The sequence below is a fragment of the Aristolochia californica genome, unplaced genomic scaffold (assembly GCF_029961685.1).
Source record: "Aristolochia californica isolate CCGP_79_NKW_82.1479 unplaced genomic scaffold, dmAriCali1.0.hap1 SCAF_2, whole genome shotgun sequence".
NCBI classification, from domain to species: domain Eukaryota; kingdom Viridiplantae; phylum Streptophyta; class Magnoliopsida; order Piperales; family Aristolochiaceae; genus Aristolochia; species Aristolochia californica.
Window position 1 is genome coordinate 3,763,710 of NW_027181881.1, and position 11,674 is coordinate 3,775,383.

The 11,674-nt window shown below is 38.0% G+C and overlaps 1 protein-coding gene across 2 annotated transcripts; it reads left to right on the plus strand.

Annotated features, from left to right (window-relative positions):
* The first annotated feature begins 7,894 nt into the window (after nucleotides 1-7,894).
* LOC137956813 (F-box only protein 13-like) lies at nucleotides 7,895-10,783 on the plus strand. 2 transcript variants are annotated; one of them, XM_068804445.1, is made up of 2 exons: nucleotides 7,895-8,008; nucleotides 9,409-10,783. In XM_068804445.1, exon 2 carries the CDS (start codon nucleotides 9,430-9,432, stop codon nucleotides 10,639-10,641), a length of 1,212 nt encoding a protein of 403 aa, XP_068660546.1. In that variant the 5' UTR covers nucleotides 7,895-8,008; nucleotides 9,409-9,429; the 3' UTR covers nucleotides 10,642-10,783. The 2 variants fall into 2 exon arrangements, with proteins under 2 accessions (XP_068660546.1, XP_068660547.1); XM_068804446.1 differs by lacking the exon at nucleotides 7,895-8,008 and adding an exon at nucleotides 8,491-8,639.
* The last annotated feature ends 891 nt before the right edge of the window (nucleotides 10,784-11,674 follow it).

An 11,674-nucleotide genomic window follows, 5' to 3' on the forward strand; every position in this document is an offset into this window, starting at 1 on the left:
AGTGTTTGTTGCTAAGTAATTAGGCAAGAGTACTTCCCATGAGGTCACCCATCCTATAATTATTCTCGCCCAGGCTCGCTTAACTTCGGAATTCTGAGTCTAACACCTAGCCAATACTACCCAAAAGACCAACCTATTAGGAACGAAAGACATAGGTACTTAACCCAGGCCTATAACCAGGATGTCCCATAACACTTGCCCTAACCTAGTGTTATTAAAGTTTGTGACACAATATTCAACTATATTATAATATATTACATATCTATTATTTATTGTAATGTTAATGTCAGACTATACATCGCTATTATTATTTGTCACCAACAAAAAAAGTGCACTTTACCATGTACATGTGTTTTCACAGCACACGAAGTTTTCAACTTAGGATTATAATCGGCCAAAATGAAATATGTCAAGAATAATATGGTGGAAAACCAATAACTTCATATTAGGGTATTTAATAACTTAGTATGGTTCCAATTGGTAGTATAGTATATATTTACTGCTTATTACAATATTAATGATGTCATCTATCCCCAACAAAATAATTTTACTTTACAATGTTGCACAAGGTTACTTATTTCCACAATATGCTATCTCATAATCTAGAAACACGACTAAGTGAACTATGTTGACCACATGGAATTGTGGGCATTAAATAACATAGTATTGGAGTTGCTGACAACATAGTATATTATTAATTGGTAATATAATTATTTGTTTCAGCATAACACTGTCAACTACTTCACTTGTAGTTGACTTCAACAAAATACTTGTGCTCTTTGTTTCTAGTAGTAGGTTATTTTTGAAAGACTAGTCAAATTGTTTACTTTAAGATGTCTACAAGCAATTGACCACATGACCCAAAGCAATCAACTGTTTTTAATGATCATTTGTCTAGTGTTGAATTCAAAAAACATAAGTAATTTATTGCTTCATCTATAGTCAACTTCTTAAATGTACTTGTGCCTTATGTTTCTAGGACTCATCTTAAGGCACGTAGTCGACAACTTTTCCATAAGCAATCGACTTTCAAGAAAAGAGAGTATGAGATTTTTGTGAAGTTAATTGCCAATGAATATGTAACTTGTTTTTATCCTAGAGCTCTGCATTGGATGCATGATCATCAAAAGCAGATGAGTGATGTTGCCCATACAGTCAACTACTCTAGAGTGTTAGAAGATATAAGTAAGCTTAGGTGGTATTGATGTAAATACTCTATAATTTTTTGTCTTTTTTTTCACTTATTATGGTGAAGGGCATGGATATAATTACCACTCTTTAACACCTATAAATTATAGTTAAGGTGGAGGATTAGTCATTACTCTCACGAATCCTCACCCTACTCTTCTCTCACATGGTCTCTCTCCTATTTGAGCTCTCTCTTTCTCTCTTTATCTCTTCCTCTTCTTTCTCCTTTTTTAACCTTAAGATACAAACCTTATTGTCATGGAATCCTGAAATTAACATGGTATCAGAGCAATTATTTGATTTCAGGATTCCATCTCCCCTTGTTCGGTTGATCAAAGATACAATGCTAGAATCGGTATAGCAACGAGCCTCTAAAATAGATAAGTTTCTCTTTAACTAGTTTGTTTGTTGTATTATCCATTTTTTAAATCCAAAGGACGTCCCTTTGAATGGATTATGTTTTTTATCAGCTCCCCTAAATCCAACACATGGAAAAGGAAATCGGTCTTTTGTTCTTCACACTTATGTTGCTCTCAAGTTGTAGTTATCTTGTACATGTTGCTATTTTTTTCTCTTTATGATTCGATTGGTACAATGCTGAGTTGACAAGTTTCAAAGAGGTGGATGTCAAGAAAAAATTATCCACAGTTTATATTGGTTTTATAGTAAAATAATCGACTTTCTTTCATGTATTATTCATCGGATTGTAAGAACAAGAGCAACAACAACGTAAATTTTTTTTACTTGCAGTAGATTCATTGATCTTAGTCAATTGCAAGAGTTTTGGAATTCAAAACTATCTCTAGACGAAGAGTTTGTTCTGGTAAGAATTATTGTCTAGAAACTTGTTGTTTTCATACTGCTTATGCAAAAATGTGAAAATTAGTTTATTGACGACAAAATCGATCATATGTCCATAACACTTAAAAAATATAGTTGTTGGGAGCGATTGACCGATCAAGGAAAAGGTATGTTCAATCAACCTCCTTATGTATCTTTTTGTATAATGGTCTACAATGGTTAGTTTTACCAAAAAAACTTATAAATATGGACCCAAACTCGTCCTTAAATATTTATTGGGGATTTATTCACATACCAAAGCTTTCAACAAAAAAAATTTAGCGAAATATTTTGATTTAACCTCTGATTAGAGAAAAACATTTATTCTGCCCAAATTCTTCAATTTTTTTCTGCATTTATTGGCATTCTTAGTTCCTTCAAATCTCCACATACTTCTTTTCATATGCCTAAGTGATTGAAAGTTTGGAATCTCACTAAGAGTGACTATCTCTTCAAAAGAGTGTGTAAGTTTTTATTTTTTCTTTTATATATTTCACTTTCTTTTAAAAAGTTTTATAGAGTTATGCTTCTAGAAGGAGAAAGTCCACTAGAGTCATGATCTAGTTGTAAAGAAATTTCTTTGGGAGATATTGGAATAATTTACTTAGTTATTACACTTGACTTAAAAATAACCGAAATCTCTTTCGTAATTTTTCTAGTAGAGTAAAATAGTGATTTTTCTGAGAAAAAGGTTATAGGGTGGCCATTACCACTAGGGGAACATTAAGAAAAAAAAATATTTGCCTCTTTTTGGTTGTGTATATGATAGGCCACGTCAGTCAACAAGGCCCTGTAAACCAAATCCCAAATATTTGGGATAAGCTGGATGTGATCAACAAGAACGGGTTGTAGGTTTACGTTGAAAGTTTACGTAAGAATGGGTCCCTGACATTTATGTCCAGCGGTAAAACGTTCGTTACAGTTAAAGCATAGGCCTTGGAGTCGCTTACGCTGCATTTCTTCCCAACTTAGACGTCGAACAGGGGCGGTCAGCGCTATTGGTGCCGTTCGATTTACGGGAGGAAGAGCTAGGGGAGCTCGCACCGGAGGTGGAGGTCGTGTGAATCTCCGTTGTCTCATGCGCGCGAAGCTGGTGGCATCTTTCAATGTTTGAGGTTTAAATATTTGAATCCGTCTGAAATATCCGTCCGTAAACCGCCCATGAATGTTCCCACAAGAGCTTTTTGTGTCCAACCTCTCACTCGATTGCCCAAGCGTTCAAATTCCTTTTGGTATTCACGCAAGGACCCAGTCTGTCTGACCCTCGAAAGGGCTTCGTCGAAATCTTCGCACTCCGAAGGCCCGAAGCGAGCCCAAAGTTCCTCCTCAAAATCCAACCACGAGAGCACGCATCCATCTTTCTAGAATGTCATGCGAATCCACAACCACTACTGGTTGGCCTCTCCTTCCAAGTGGTAGGAGGCCAAAGAAACTTTTGGGTTTCGGGCCTCTTCATGAACTCGAAAAATTGGTTCACACGATTGAACTACTCCATCGGATCATCTCATGAAAATCGAGGAAATTCAAGTTTCGCTGTTTTGGATGATACCACTAGCTGTCCTCCATCATTGCCTTCTCGGTGATGATTCTCGTGGATGGGATTCTCCTGGTTTGCAAGCAAGATATCAGAAAAGTGGGTGAGAGTTTCTTCCACATGACGAAGCCGGTCAGCCATGCCGAGCTCAATCCTGTGTTACCTTCTTGTACTCCACCAAGTCCCGCTTCCAACTGCTCGATTCGCTCCTTATTGGTTCCCATAAAAAAAATTGAACCTGGTTCTGATACCAATCATAGGTCCCAACAAATGCGATAGACGATAACGTAAATGACTTTCTCTTCGGGTGAGAAATGAACCACAATAGTTGAATAATTTTTCTAATGCCCCTTGACAATTTATGGGCTACTCTAAATAAGCAAAGCCAATTAAAATAATGCCAAAAATGAAGGGAAACTAGTAGCTTAATAATCGGAACTAAAAACACGTAAAACAGAGCATAGAATAGAGCCCAAAACAGGACAACACTGATGGAAAGAAAAAAAAATGTGTAACTCCTAAAGACCCATTCTTACATAAACTTCAAATGTAAACCTACGACCCGTTCCTGTTGATCATGTCCAGCTTATCCCAAATATTTTGGATTTGGTTTACAGGGCCTCGTTGACTGACATGGCCTATCAGTATATATGCTTACAATTTTGATTATTTTCTTGCTTTAATTGTACAAAAAAATTGAATTTTAGTTTTTATACTCAGTTCTCCTCTTCTTGAGACATCACCTGGCCCAACACTACATAATCCTTTTAAAGTGGTTATAAAACTTAGTGACAAATTTGTCATTGTGTTTGAAAGTATATAGCTACATCTTCAAATGGAACACTTCTACATATGTTTGAATGACAAAATATTTTGTTCAATGAGTCCTACAACTCAAACTCTATGTATGTTAATCACTTGGGATAAGGTGTGTGCAAATAAGATAGGTTTAATTTACCCAACCACCTTCATTTTTTTGATAAATCATTTTTCACCTTCAAGATTACTAGTGGTAGTAAACTTTTATTACTCATAATTGGTCAATTGATGACAAACTCGTAAGGAGCACCATATTGAACGGGTTTTTTTGTATTGAGTCAATTGTACCCTCTTGAGTCGAGTCTAGTTATCAAACAATGGCTAAAATTTAATTATAAAAAAAACTAAAAATCTTTTTTGTACTTAATTAAATACTCATTACTTAATCAATTTTAAAAATTTGTAGAAAATTATTTTAGACATATATTATTTGTAAAACCAAATCAATCCAATACCTCTAGATTTTGAAAATAAGAGAAGAGATTCAACCTCCTCTTCGACAAAATCTAGTGCTTGGTTTGTTGTTCTCCCATATCACATTGCTTTCATACCATGTTAAAATTTTTAATATAATAAACAAAAAATAAGCATGTACTAACAGACACATGAAATGTATATGGTTTGGGTAAAAAACTATACTCTTGGTGAAATGAACAATTAATCTACCAACATGAACAAAACTAGTTATTTGCTTATATTATTAAAAATTACATTTGTGTAGGTGTACAAATACGAAACATGATGTCACCACACGTCTACAACACATCATAAGTGACACAACCTAGCAGACCAACACGATGTCTCCCTTTCTCTCTCTAGAACGAGTCTTGGATGCTTAAAGGTTGAATGTAGGGGGTTGGTAATTTTTCGAAGAGATGAGCGATATAAAATATCTTAATGAGTGTTTTTATAGGAATCATTTGTATTGTCAGATTAAAAAATATGACAAAATTTATTTTTTTACCAATTTTTTTTTTATATAATCGTATTAAAAATAAAACTTTGACCGATCTTCATGCATCCATGACATCTCGTTTTATTTTTATTTTTTATTGTCTTCTATGAGAGCCAATAAAAAACTCTAATTTATAAAGCTTTATGTTTTTCTTTTTTTTATATATTAAAACTAACACAAACATAATAAAAAAAGGTAAAAAAAAACTAATTTTTAGTTAAATACTTATTTCTTATAATTTTCTATTGATACAAATGACATATTAATATTTGTAAATAAGGCAAAACATCTTTGTCTATTAAGAAAAGAAAGCAAACAGTCACTTTGCAGGGATCATTTAAAAAAGTGGCAAACTTCAGGGTCATAACTCATAATAACAAACAGGGAGACCTTGACCATGATTAAAGCAGAAGTGGTATTTGCATTTTTGCATCCAAAAGCCTCTAAAATAAAGCAGTAAGCGTGCATTAGTAGGGTACACGTGTGAAGAATGTTACCTCCCCCACCCTTTAAAAGCACACGCGCTCCTTCTCTTTACCCCTAAGCTCAAAACTTGAAAAAAGCAGCGAGTCCCGCGAGACCATCACCGCAGCGCCTCTTCTTAGGGCCTCCTTAATTCCACCTTTTCCTTTTTGTTTTTTTTTTTTTATCGCTTCTGCATGCTCATCCCCCTTCTCCTTTATTTCCTTTTTCTTCCTTTAATCTCGAGCATCAGGGATCAAGTCATGATACCCTTCCGAGAATCACCATTAAAGGAGAGAAGCTCTTTTTCCTTTCTATGATCCTCTCATGCTGTTCGAGTTTTTTTTTCTCTTTATTTCATCAACTAACAAAGGAAAATTCTCTTGCTCCCCAGTCTTATTCTCTTCTGGTTCTTGACTCGCATTGAATGAACTCTATGACGTTCATTTACGAGGAAAATTAAGAAAATTTAGGGTTTTAAGAACTTGGAAATCTTGAAATTTGGGTTTATTGAGTGTTTTTTTTGGTGTTAAATGTGCGATGATCTTAAAGTCGTCTTCCAATGGAAGAAGCTGGGAAGAAACTTCGTCCACACAAAGCAAAAGGTCGACAAAGAGAAAGAAGCAATCTGTTTATATGCGAGGGCCCTTTTTTGTCAGCCTATCTTTCCGACGGCCGGGATTATCCAACAATGGAATTTTCACACGCGCCTTCACACGTATGTCATGTGCTTCCAAATGAAATGAAGAGCATCAGCCTCGGTGCCTTCGTCTTGAGTGGGTTCCTTTCACGGGGTACTTTGGTAACTTGACACGCCACATTTCCAGATTCCCCGCACGGGTGTTTCCCTCATCTGCATTGGGCAACGCACTTGAACCTTTTCTTTCTCTCGTCTTCTCGACCGTATCCTTCCGCCGACCCGGGCCGAGTTACCGAGTCGACTACAGGAAGGATTTTTAAAAAAGAGGGACGACGAAGCTTGCCCATCAGAGGAAGGAAGGAGAAAGAATCATAATAAAATAGAGAGAGAGGAGCAGAGGCAAGAAAATTCGAGAAAATAAGGATGAGTGAGAAAGAAAAGTAACCCAGCTAGACAAAAGCAGAAACTGACATTGGTGGCATCGAGATCTCTGCATTTGGGAGCATCCATCTGAAACAACACAAGAAAAGAGATCGTAATTAACGGCTTTCTCCCGTTTCTTCCCATTTCTTTAATGGCTTTGTCCTCCCACCTGTGATTTTTCAGTCCCACTGGCATTGACTTCTGAAGAAAAATAATGAAAAAATACTGGAGGGGAAGGAAAGACAAAAGAGAGAGGAGAGGATGGGTTGGAGAAGAGATTCCTCAACGAGGTTGCTTTTGCTTTACGAAGGTCAGCTATCCCTCCTCCCCCGAGAGCCCCCCCCCCCCCCCCCCCCCCCCCTTCCATTGAGTCGCTGTGCAGCGCTCATCATAATCAGCTAACATGCGCGTGACTGACCTGACTCACTTATTCTGTTTTTTCTCCTTGTCGAGCTTCTTCTCCCATCCTGCTGAACCTGATTCCTAATCGAGAAACTTTTCTCTCTGTTAACTGAGAGTTTTCTGCGCAGAACAGTTGATCAGCTTAAGTGTGAACGAGAGAGGAGATGAGCAAAAGCTAGTGTTTGGACTTTGGTGAACTAGTCTATTCGCTTTATAGGTTGGTTTTGTTGGAATGTGGAGCGAAAATAGCCCAAGTCAAATTTCGGTTGAAAATCTAAACAAAGCAGTTGGAATTCCTAACGCCGTCTTCTTCTGCATAGATTTCGTTTGCATAAAAATGCATTCTTTTTAGCATATAATTATCAGTGTTTGGAGCTTTTGAGCGGAGCTTGGGCTGGGACTGGCGCATCTTAGCAAAAGAGTAGTTTAGATACCCATACGCTGCAGAAGCTGCCAACGCCTGGTCCGGAGCTGTCAGAAGAGTGTCAGCAGGCCGTCACATGACCTTTTGTTTTTCGGCTCATCGATCCCTTCGTTCTCTCTCTCTAACCATCTTTTGCTTTTTCCACCTCTAAAATGTATCTATATGTCTCTCTCTGTCAACGCGAACAAAAAGAGCTTGCGAGGAAGCTTCCCCCCTCCCTTCCTACAATTACAAAAGACGAGGCTCATCTCTTCTTTTCCTTGAGCACTTCACTTCGTCTGGACTTATCATCGTGCGTAGCTCGCGAAATCCAATTGTCAGGTGCTTTTCCCTTCCCGTGTCGCTGACTTGTGTATTAATTCTTGTTTGTTGGTTTTGGGGGGATGTCTTTTCTTTTTTCCCATTCTGAGCCTGGATGCGTGTAGATGATCTTCCTTTCGTGTTTTAGTATGGGTTATGTTTCAGTTGCGGTTGAAATTGTGCCTTGAACAGGTGGGGAAAATCTCCCCTCTGGCTTATTTCAGTCGATATTTTGTGCGAAAATGGAATTTCCAATATTTGTTGTCGTCTTATTTTCTTGTTCTGAAGTTACTGTAAGAGTATTCTGATCCGATTATAGAATTTTTCATTGGACAAACCTCTGTTTTTGGAAGAAAGGAATAGTTTTTTTTATCTTTTACTACTTTGTGATTTTAGGGCATCGTCTTTCCTATAACTCGGGCTTATACCGCTGCAAAAGAAAAAAAATGGATTGGAGTTTTCTTATCTGGGAGGTCTGAGGCTTTAATGGGTCGGGTGAGAGATGCCAGTTCGTCAACGTTTTCGCTTAATCTTTTGTCCTTTTCGGTTCATATGAAACTGGCAAACGAACAGAAACTAGAAGAATCCTCTGTTTTGGTTCTCTCTTCTTCTTCTCTTTTCGTCTAGCTTCAAAATCCCTCTCCTTCATAACGTGGGTATTTTTTTTCTTCTGAAAGTTCGATTGGAAATGATGATTGTTTACTTTCTTGCCGATTTCCTCCCTACGATTGTTTATTTATTGGTCTCTCGCTATGCGTAAACGAAGAACTGGAATTAGGATAGCCTTATTTGGATTTTGACCTTGTCAATGATATAGCCTGTCAATCTCGTTTTCCCTCTCTCGTTCCTTGTTTTAGTTTGCCAATTTCTCTCAAGCTGGTTTCACTGTCGCTAGAAATTTTTATTTGGGTTCTTGGTGGACAAAGCGCAAGAGAGGATTTTTTTGAATATCTATTTTTTTATATTCGGCATTACAGTTTCTGTAGGTTGTTCTTCTGCGTAGGATATTGGAATAAATCTTTCTTTTCTTCTTTCTGCTCTGGTAGTGCTTCTTTTGTTCTGCAGAAAGTTGATTCTTTTTATTTTCAAGACTTGTTGCCTGAATTTTCCGATATTTATTTTAGGATCTTCTTATAGTTCTCATCACGTCCTTCTAAATGGATCGCGCCTTATCTTCGTCCAGTGATAAACATAATTTGGTCGTGTTATCACAAAATTTTCCATAAATATCTTGCTGTACAAGAAATTCTTTTCAAACTATTCTGCGCGGACCTTGTGGTCAGTGTTTCTTATTCTTTGTTTTCCTTTATCTCCTGTAGAGCAACTAATCTTATCTCCAACTATACTCTTTACTTTCGCGATTCTGTTTGCATAAATAACATTGATTCCTTTCTATAACTTGCCCTCTTGTGATATTTCAGGTCTCTTCATTCACTCAATCCATGGGGCAGGATCAGAACATGCCTTTAACCAAAACACACAAGCGTAAAGCAGCCGAAGTGGATCACGTCTCCTTAGATGAGCTAAACCAAGACTTGCTTGAAGGGGTACTCTCATGGCTACCTACATCAAGCTTCTTAAGGCTTCGTTCAGTGTGCAAAAGATGGAGTTCCGTTCCTACGTCACAGACCTTCAAACTAGCTTGCTCTCGCATTCCTACTCGGGACCCTTGGTTCTTCATGGTAGACCCACATCTTGACCAGTCGATCGCCTTTGATACTACCGAGAAGAACTGGAAGAATCTCAATTACCCTTCCCTTCTCAAACAAACCCAAAATGCCAAATCTATTCCTGTTGCCTCTTCTGGGGGATTAGTATGCTTTAGAACTGTTTCTGGTAACTTCATCATCTCCAACCCTGTCACTGGTGCGTGCCGGGAGCTTCCATCAGCCTGCCCAGCTGGTCAAACTCAAGCAATTCAGGCCATTGCTATGCATTTAACCAATTGCTCTTCCTATAGACTTGTCTTGGTCTATGGCGAGTTCCCTCACCTATCTGCCAAAATCTATGACTCAGACAAGAATCAATGGGAAGATGAGTACTCTTTATCCCAGAAGGTCTCACACGAGTCTGAGTCTTCTGGTGATGAGACAGTTTATTTCCTCAGCAAAGCTGGAGATGTTATTGCTACTAACATGCAAAGAAGCCCATCTAAGCAGTACTCCTCAGTAATAACTGTCAGAGGAGGAGAAGAAGTGATATATTTCCTCAGCTATTCTGGTACAGTCGTCGCTTGCAACCTTGCCCAGCGAACCTTCTCAGAGTATCCGAGACTCTTGCCTGTCTTTTTCGAATACTCCATAGATTTGGTAGAGTGTGGGGGAGAGATGCTGGTGGTGGTGCTTTCGGAGTTTCTGGAGAGTGCAAGCCTCAGAGTATGGATGTTCTCAGAGAAGGAGAGATCCTGGCATCAAGTTGCTGCAATGCCGCCATCAATGTCCCATGAGTTTTATGGCAAGAAAGTAGACATAAACTGTGTGGGATGCAGAGATCTGATGTTGATTTGTGTGAATTCAGGGGAATTCAGTAGCTACATTCTGTGTAATTTGGTCTCAAATGAGTGGGTAGAGCTGCCCAAGTGTTTTGTTAACGGAAAGTCAAAGGAGTTTATGTCTGCCTTCGCCTTTGAACCCAGGATAGAGGCATGTGTATGAGTCTATTTGGATATTGATTTCGCAGATTGCTGATGTTTTCTGGTGTCGACGATTTTTATGTGTAGTTTTGCGAGTCCTCTCTCTGTAAATTGCCTTTGTAATTCGGCAAAAGAGAAGGTTGCATGTAATTATCTTTTTTCAATCTTGGCATTGATGGTTACGGAAGTTTCTCGTTTCTCTTCTTTCTTTCCTGATTCTCAGCAAAGCTCTTTTATCGTGCGTCTGTTTGTCCAATCTCTTTATACTTTAGGGGGAGATTCATGGCTCCCGCCATAAAGAAAAGAAAGGGGAAGAAGGTGGGTGCTTGACAGAGCGATTAGACTCCCACATCTCTCGGTAAAGAGTAGAAAGGGTATCGCTAGAATCAGTAAGTATTGAGGAGCACCTCCCTTTGGGCGGTGTGGAGATGAAAAGTCCCCGGATTTCCCAAACATCGGCGACTTAGATTCTCTATCAGACGTGGAGCTGGATCTGAAAGCCTTCACCTATCGCTTCGTAGGTGGGTGGCACCTTTACAGGCTCCAGTGAAGATGGGAGCTGATGAACCCTGCCTGGGTACCCACCGTTTGGCTTCAGCTTTACCCAGTGTATATTTGTTTATAAAAAATCATAAAAATGTAAGTAAATTGTTTTATTTTTTATAAAAAAATTCTATCATTTGTGGTGGTTTTAAAAATAATATTTGGGCATAGGATTTGAATTTTAAAAAGTTGTTAAAGTGTTATGATGGGACGCGATTGAGATGGCATTTCGCATGATTCTCACCGAATGGTTTTTCGTATAGAATGAAACCCCCAACACCTTCCTCGTTTGTTCCTCACAATACGTAATAATATTTATCGATATAAATATAATAAAACAAATTTTATTCTTTAATATAATGATGTTATTATTGTAAATTAATTAATTTTTCTTAAAAAACCAAAGTTAGATACAACCAATCCCTTGACGGGATGGCTGAGATAGCCTTTTTGTATGTGTTCGTACCAAATTATTTTTCGTATTGGATCAACCGTGATTAAAAAAAGTCAAA

Bases quoted from the DNA above. Each gene is read 5' to 3' on its own strand.
- LOC137956813 (XM_068804445.1), top strand. From the start codon at position 9,430: ATGGGGCAGGATCAGAACATGCCTTTAACCAAAACACACAAGCGTAAA.